The sequence below is a fragment of the Calidris pugnax genome, unplaced genomic scaffold (genome assembly GCF_001431845.1).
Source record: "Calidris pugnax isolate Ruff unplaced genomic scaffold, ASM143184v1 scaffold24, whole genome shotgun sequence".
NCBI classification, from domain to species: Eukaryota; Metazoa; Chordata; class Aves; order Charadriiformes; family Scolopacidae; genus Calidris; species Calidris pugnax.
In genome coordinates, this window is record NW_015090922.1 from 28,911,901 (window position 1) to 28,920,401 (window position 8,501).

Consider the following 8,501-nt stretch of genomic DNA (forward strand, 5'->3'; position numbering starts at 1 on the left):
CTTCACTGGTTTATGCCCATTTAGCACTTGTTCCTTTGGTTTCTCTTTTCTAAATGTAGCATTTTACACTTACCTTTACCGAACTTGATGTTTGCCAACCTTCTTCTCAATTTGATGTTTTGAGTTGTTTCCTCATTTTCCCCAGTACTTTCATCCCTCTATTCTGATCCCCAGACTTAAAAGTGGGGATATAAGATACAAATATTAGTCTGTCAGCAGTGTTAAGGACAATGCTGAATATGACCAGGACTCACCATTAAATTATATTGCTTTAATTGTCATCCAGTATATGCAGTTTGACCACAAGCACACTATTGCAACCGATTTCATAACAGACATGTAAACAAGTGGATATTCCACCAAGTAGATCTGCTGATGACCCTGCTCTGGATACCTTTTGTCACTGTTGTATGAATTTCTAGGAACACAAATCTACTTTCAGCACTTTATTTTCATTTATAGAACCACATTTGTAAGTTGCCATCTCCACATATGAAGCCATAAATTTGTTGATCTAGATTGTGTCTTTTTTGTCATACAACTTCAGAACATCTCGGATGCTGTCATCTATTTTATCTTCTGTCTGTGCCTTATTCAAGAAGTAAGTCATCTTTTAAAGAAGGAACATGAATGACTTTGACGTGTTTTATCCTTATCACCTTATTATCCTCATAACATTCCATGGTTGGCTGGTTGCTTGGTCATTTTTGTTAGTAAATTTCCAGGAATCAAGTTAAGGTGACTGCTCTATTTTGATACTTCTTTCTCACATTTTTAAACACAACTATTATGTATGTCCTCCTCTGAGCATCTGGTACGTTTCTGAGCTCTTGCAGATAATTTCTATTTGTTAAAGATGGCTTGTGTCAGGACTTTCAGATGTTTTGCTTTTGAATCCATTCTTTTTTTTACATTTTTTAACTGTTATTTCTAGCATTCCTATTTCTTTGCAAAACTCTGCATTTCTAAATGTCCAGGCAGAATTAACCAGCTTTAGAAGAAGGTTGGACCAGATGATTTTTCAAGATCCCTTCCAGCCTGGGCTGTTCCATGATCCTACAAAAGCAGTGCCTCTGAGTGGATCTTGCCTGTTAACACCAGCCTGTAATCTGAAATCCATCTTGAAATTCTGCATTCAGAGATATTAAAAACCCAACAATGCTAGTCCCCATTCCCCTTCATTCTCCTCCCTCTAGCTTTGATCCAGTTTGTGCATAAATCATGGGGAAGATATCCTTTGTCATTATTTATGGTTATGTCAGATCCATATTCTTCTTAGTGATCTTTTCTGTGAAGATTGCCTGATTTGAAACATTTTTGCAAAAAAAAAATAATAATTCTACATACTAAATAATTGTAAGTCCAGAAAGATCGAATTTGGCTAGAAAGAGAAAAAAGGCATTTCTTTCCAAGTGTCAGCTACTGAAACAGGGCTGTTAAGTTTATTTGAATATGGTTAGTTGCCACCTTATTCAGCAAATGACTGTAGCCAAAGCAAGCCAAAGATCTCACCTTTGAAACTAAAGCCATCTGTTCATCATTGTCACTGTAAAAGCCACTGCAATGTGATTATTACAGTAATTCTAAGATACTTGGACCATTTGATCTAATTTTCTTGTATAGACCATTCAGATGACCTGAGAATGCATTGGAAAGTTCTTGCTGTAACTACATTTCATTACTCTTCAGGCTTTACAGTACACTTCATACTTTAACTTCACTCCCAGTTTAGTTCCTCCTACATGTTCTTCAAATGCTTTGTCCATTTTCTCATTCTGATCTTCACTGAAAAGATTCTTCCAGTCACTTACACCACCTTCAAAGAAGCAAAGAAACTCTTGAAAAACTTGACATCTTATTAATTTTTTATTCTGTAGATCTGTCATTTTTGTTCCCTTGTATACCAAATGAAGTTGGTCCATTTTTCAAGATAAAACATTTTTGCACCAACATAATTTCATAAAGTCAGGGGAGCAACAGCTCTGTGAAACTGCTATAATGCAAAAGAACATGCTGCCCTTCAGGTGATTGTGTCAAAAAAATCAGCCTAAAGTCCTGTTTCCCTGAAGCTCTTTACTCCAGTCAGTTATGACTGACAAGGTGGAAGACCATGAAGGCTTGATTAAGAACCATCTGTCAGGAGACTGAGCTGGGTTTCTGCCCCCTTGGCAGCTTGAGCTTTTATGCAGTGACTTCTTCTATGTAAAATGCAGAAATAGATTCTGACAGCCAGGTTGTGTCCACTACACTGCAAAATAGTTCCCTTTTTTTTCCCCTTCTCCATGTACCTGACTCTTGCAAGCTTGACTTACTTCTAACCTGTGAGTCTGAACAAGGGGCTGTCTATAAGCCTTTCAGGAGATCCTATACTCTCCTAAAAAGTGTGATTATGTCACTCAGGCTGAGTTTGGCCCAGTTTTGTCTGCTCAGGTAGGCCTCTAGTGGCTGAAAAATCGGTGGTCTTGGCACAGAGATGGACAACTCCTCCTTCCTGCCAGTCATCTGTGCGCCACTAAAATTTGCTGTGTGCGATTGCTTCTCCTCTGCTGGCTGCAGCCTGCTGCCAGAGTCTTGCTGGGCCTCTTCCTCAGCAGCACTCCTCGACTACTCTTCTCAAGCATAACAGTGATAACATAGAATCACAGAATCACAGAATCTTCTAGGTTGGAAGGGACCTTAAAGATCATCTTGTCCAACCGTCAACCTAACTGACAAAAATAGACACCCACACAACAAACAAGGAGCATCATCACTAAACCATACCTCCCAGGTACCCTCCACATATTTGATACTAATGCTAATCTGTAATGCTAAGTGCAAAAAAGAAGCAAAGATTGGGTGGCCCAGGCTCTTGAGAGTGTGACATTTCCACCTCTGGACCTCTTGGAACTTCCTACCTTTGCGAAAGAGAACATCGCCAAATGCCCCATGCGTCTTCTGTGAGTTCTTCTTCATTGACTGGAAGCTGCTCCTCTCTACCACGCTCTGCAGCTCTTTCTCAGTCAGGGATATCCCAAAGAAAGCAGCTATGTTTTTCACACCCAGGACGGGATTCTGAAAAGAGGAATGCAGCATACCATATGACATTTGAACAAATTACACTGCTTTCCAAGCTGTCTGCACTTCCCTACATCTCTCAGCTGGCTGCATATTCATAGTGTTCAGTAGGACTGGAGTGGTACATAGTATTTCATAGTGTACATAGCAGTACATAATTATTTCAGAGAAGACAGGAGCTGTCTTCCTATAGGTCACAAAATATTGTACAAGATTTACAGTCAAGCAAATCTACACTGTTGAACATGTAAAATTTTCTCCTCAGAAACTGGGTATTTTGATTTACAGTGATTTTGATTGAGCAGTGACATCACAGCTAAAGAGAAAACAAGAACGATTTTCACAAACAAAAATTTAAAAAGGCTTTTAAGTTTGAATTTCACCTTTCCATTAAAACAAGAAATTATAAAGTATCACCCCATTTGAATACACTACGTAAGTATAATGGTTAATTGTTTCAGGAACAAATGCTCTTTGAAGTATAAAATTTTTGTAACTATTGGTAACCTCACCTCTTTTAGCTCTTCATAAGTTATTGTCATAACATTTTCATCATTAGCATATTTGTTCCATTTGGAAAGGTATTCAAAGTAGGACCCCCAAGGCACTAAATAAAACAAAAGAATACTGAGATGAAAAATAAATAAAGGTTAGACGAGAACCTTAGGAAATAAACAAATTTTTACTCCTTAAGTTGATCCCTCAGCCATGGGCATTATTAATCATATCTACGCCAGAGTTTACACCCTTCTGTGGGAATTATGGGGTTTTGCTCCAGGCTGTTCTAACATGTCTCAGGCATATGATACAATTTGTAAGTTGGTATGGTAAAACTTATTAGTATTTCAAGACAGATGTGAGTCCACCGAAGAGCTATTAGTACTCAAACCATCTTGCAGACTCCCTTAATCTGGTTTAAAACATTTTGCTGGCTGTGTGATATGCAAAACTGAATAATTTATGCAATTTTAAACCAGTGGGATTATTTTCTTTCTTTTTTAATGCACTAGACTTAGTCCAAATCATTCCTCTTGTCCAATTTGGCATGTAGGTGTTCAGACATCTACACAGTCACAAGACGATGGACACTGAAGAGGAGGGATGAAGGGCATTAAAGAGCACAATAAGGAGAAAATGCTTCTTTCAGAGAAAATATCAGTTTGTGCGAGTTAAAGCAGTTTGGGGAAACGTAGTTTTGATAAGGATTTATTCTCAGGCAGTAAGACAAGTACTGTAAACTTTACTTAAAATTTCAAATTTTCTGTCTTTAATATCTGCTTTTGTACTGTAAACCAAAAAACCCTAGTGAAGCTGATTTACAAAGAGCAAGGTTTTTAGAACAGGTCAAAGCATTGAATAATTGACACAGGCAAAAGAATATACTGTACTTTTCTTCGTCATGAAAGCTACGAAGAAATCATCCCAGGTCTCATAGGAGGGAAGAGGAGACATGCGATTGGTGAAATGGTAAAAAGATGTAGCTACATCTTTTGGATTGCGAAGCAGCAGCAATATCTAGAAAAAAATAAAATATTTGTAGAGAAAGACATAACAGACTAGAGTATGAAGAAAATAATAATCTACTTTATTATTGCAGTTCATGGAATTTCTAATATCTTGTGTACGACTTGCAGACGTATCAATTTCATTGTAAATTTAGAAGGTGAAGGATTTCGCTTTGCTTCAGTATCTTGCAAAGATGAGTGCCTATAATTATTAAAACATCTTTTACAGATTAACAAAATTATTTATGCAGAATCCCAGTATGTTTTGCTCAATACAAGCATTATCTGTTATTTAGGTAGTGGGCGAAAAATAGCGAAATACAAATTGTCTCTGAAACTTGACACATTGAAGCACTCACTTGGGACAACACCATAAAATGCTTCCCATAGGAAATTGTGTCAAAACACATTTTACTGCTGGAAGATTTTTGTCTCTCCCCTCACATCTTGTTTGTGGAGACTGACACAAAGGTGTCAATAGGGATGAACTCAGATTAAGTGAGATGAATGGCAGTACTTAAACAGGCATGTAGAAATGACCAGGCTAAACACTTAAGTACAAGACTGATTCTGAAAATTGGCAAAAAAGTACCAAATGAGTTTTTTAAAAAATCTGTAGGAGTGTTTCCTTTCAAGACATTAAAATCAGCACTCACCTTGGCTTTATTTTTGAAGATAGACCTGGGAAGATTTTCAGGAAGGAGATGAGTAAATATAAGTCTTCGAGAAGGTAATTTGTTCATTCGCTTTACGAGTTGGAAGGAGGAAAGGACAGTTTAGTTAGTACAAGTATTGTTTTCATCAGCCTATGATAAAATATTGCCTTGCTAAACTTATCAACAAGTATTGGCTGATAGAAGCACTTATTCTTTATGAGTGCTGGGATCTTAGTGGACTGCTCTGAGTAGCTCTAATCTTCAAAAGTCCCTGAGAATAAGCATTTGGAATGAGATTACCCATTGCTAATTCACTTGAGTGATAATGAATTTAACATGTTCTGTTAGACAAGGGATCAAATCTAACAGTACAATGCAGATTCTAACTGAAGGTATGTGAAAGCTGAAGAATCTCGAGGAGAGAGAAGGGGTGAGGAAGAAGAGCTAGCAGAAGAGACAAAAGCTATTCTTTCAGTATTCGACATTTCATGAAAGTTTTCTCAAATACAAAACATGTTACAGCTAATTTCTGCAGTTCTTGCCTATCTAATGAGTATGTGCTCCTCTCAAGCACTCTGAAGTGTCCATTTATCCCTCGGTATTTAGCAATGTAGATGAGATTCATCTTGACCAGATACCACATACAGAGAAGTGGGAGAGTTCTTAGCAATCAGTGGAGTATTTCACACACCATATATTCAGTATTTGAAGTACAAAATTTTTACAACTTTTATATGTATTCTGTGCCCACCTCGTATTTCCCAGTGTCTCCAATTTCAAGGTAGGGGAATTCTTCTAGTTCTTCTTCATTCACACTGCTTTCTTTATTCTGTGTTTTCTTTTCAAATATAACTAACAGATCACTTAAGATTTGACCTAACCAGTTTGTGCCTGAAAGGGGAAAAACACAGAATTGTTTGTTTCACCTCTAGAATAAGCAGAATGGATTTGCCAGAAAAGCCAAGGTAGGTAGCACTACCAAGTGAATTGTTTGGTCTCCTTTCACAGATGACTGTCTGGAAAATCACATCTCAGGGTTCTACCTTTACTCTTTATAAGGCTACATTAGTTCAACGTGAATGGCTCAGTGTTGTATATTGTAAATTAACTAATAAAGGAGAAGAACCACTAAGATTCAAATAGGAAAGCATGCATTAATATAATGAATTTTTATAGAGACAAATGTAAGAGGGATGGGGTGGTAAACCTGTACCTCAAAAACTAGTAAATTACATATGTTTTCTGCTGTCCTGCACAGGATTACCTTGGGAGGAAAGATGGGACACAGAACTTGAGCACAGCAGCAGAAATAGATTTGAAAATTGTGCTGTATGTGCTCATTTTTTTTACCGTAGGCAAAAAGTCTCTAAAGTGTCATTTCCTATACACATTTATTATATTTTTATTCATAACATAAAAAAGAGTCTGTAGAGAACTTCCATGTTTAGTTTACTATTTCCTGACTTCTGGACACTGGGTTCCTACATCTTTGTCACTACAGGCTTAATAACTGCACTCTGGTGCATAGCATTTCTTTGAAAAGAAACCATGATAAAAAAGCAAAAACTTTACAATCCTGAATCATATATAATATTATATATCATACAATATATAACATATATACTATTATATATGTAGTATACATTATATTAGTATATATTACTATATTTGTGTATTATTTTATATTAATATTACACTAATATAATATATATTCATATTATATTATGTTATATTATTACTCTATTCTATTCTATATACATATACTTAGTACAAACCTACTTATTTCCCATTACATAACTTTATTTATGAAGAAGGAAAAGTATATTCACCAGATTTAGGGTATCCTGCCAAAATCATATCATCGCTTCTGGCTTCAAGGGACTCCATGGCTTTGAATACTTCAGGACTGCAAAAAGTAACAGGGTAGAGAATCCCCTTGTAGGAAAAAAGCAGTTCGTCACGATCCATTGTGTTAGCAGCAGCCATTGCCTTTTCTATGATGTCCGCAAATTTTTTCCTGGGCTTCTCCATTCTTCTCTCTCTCTCACACACAGGCTCTGTCGCAGTGTGAAATGATACGCAGAAAAAGAGAGACACAGATTACCTTTTAACAGAGGACTGGGTTGTGGGCTTTTTTTGACTCTGTGAGCAATAATTTACTACTTTTCCTTAAACTGTAAAGAAATATGCAACTCCAGTCAAAGACCTTGAGTCATTTGAACCTTTTGAAATCAACAGAAGTAGAACACAAACAAACAAGAAAAAAAAAAAAGAAAATGCAATTGCATACTAGGTTAAAGAGCTTAACTCCAAAGTATCGTGCCAAAAATCTGTAAGGAATTACAGCACAGAGTTTATAAACAAAATATATCAAAATAGAAAGACGTGAATTGAAGGCTGGGGTTTAAGCAGCACTATCACATTCCTCATGGCAGTTCTACTCTTTCCAGTACTCACTCTGCTGGGATTTTGTTTTTTGTCATATCGCTCATCATTCTCACCGAAATGGAATTAAACATATTAGGACTGGGAGAGAAAATGTTCACTGTGCTAGCAAATGGGCTGTGGACTATCCCACGATGGTGGCCAACTGCTCCCTCCAACTGCTGCCCAGGAGGGCACACGGACACACAGGCTTTTTGGCCATTGTTCAAACTACAGCACAGAATTCTGGTTTTCTGGTAGTTACCTAGAAATGACTCTTTCATATGTGTTCTTTCCTTAATGAGCTCAATTATCAACTGATCAGTCATTCTGAGTTGGTTGTACTACAGCTTCAGCTACAATGATTAGCTTTTATAACGCACTTCAGGTAATGAGCTTCTGACTACACTGACCTCGGTAGAAAAACTGCAGTTAGGCCCAGGTTTAATATTCAAGTGTCTGGTAAGAGGATGGGTCACAAGGAACAAGAAAATAGTTCCCACAAAAAATTCATGCCAAGCTTCTAAATGCCATTCTTTCCTATCTCCATGGTTTGAATGCTGCCTGTTGAACACTTGGAGCAGGAGGACCAGCAACCTGTATGTTTTTGGCATTTGCTCGCCCTGAGGGATTCACTCATGGTCCCTGAGGCATGCTGCCAGGCTCGCAGAATGACTTAGCCCTACATTTTGACCAGTCCATGGAAATCCTTTGCTTTTCCCTTCATCTTCTCTTTTCTGTAAAACTATGTCACTATAGAAAGACTACCTACGTGCAGACATCATCTGGACCAAGTGCACACACTATGACTCCTCCTCGGTCCATTTGTTGAATGAAATCTGGTGTCAAAGTGTAGCGA

General features: G+C 37.3%; 1 protein-coding gene across 1 annotated transcript; it reads right to left on the minus strand.

The window, feature by feature from the left end:
• Positions 1-256: 256 nt before the first annotated feature.
• On the minus strand, positions 257-7,398 carry LOC106892949 (sulfotransferase 6B1-like). Its single transcript, XM_014950522.1, has 7 exons — positions 7,048-7,398; positions 5,970-6,109; positions 5,219-5,308; positions 4,446-4,572; positions 3,570-3,664; positions 2,898-3,054; positions 257-1,816 (listed from the first exon to the last, which is right to left on the minus strand). The coding sequence occupies exons 1-7, from the start codon at positions 7,247-7,249 to the stop codon at positions 1,686-1,688; spliced, it is 942 nt and encodes a 313-aa protein (XP_014806008.1). The 5' UTR covers positions 7,250-7,398; the 3' UTR covers positions 257-1,685.
• Between the last annotated feature and the right edge of the window lie 1,103 nt (positions 7,399-8,501).

Coding starts and splice junctions, on each gene's coding strand:
- LOC106892949 (XM_014950522.1), bottom strand. CDS start 7,249: ATGGAGAAGCCCAGGAAAAAATTTGCGGACATCATAGAAAAGGCAATG. Junction 3,665..4,445: donor AGCTTTCATGACGAAGAAAA/GTACAGTATATT, acceptor TGTTTTATTTAG/TGCCTTGGGGGTCCTACTTT. Junction 1,817..2,897: donor CGATGTTCTCTTTCGCAAAG/GTAGGAAGTTCC, acceptor GCTTCTTTGAAG/GTGGTGTAAGTGACTGGAAG.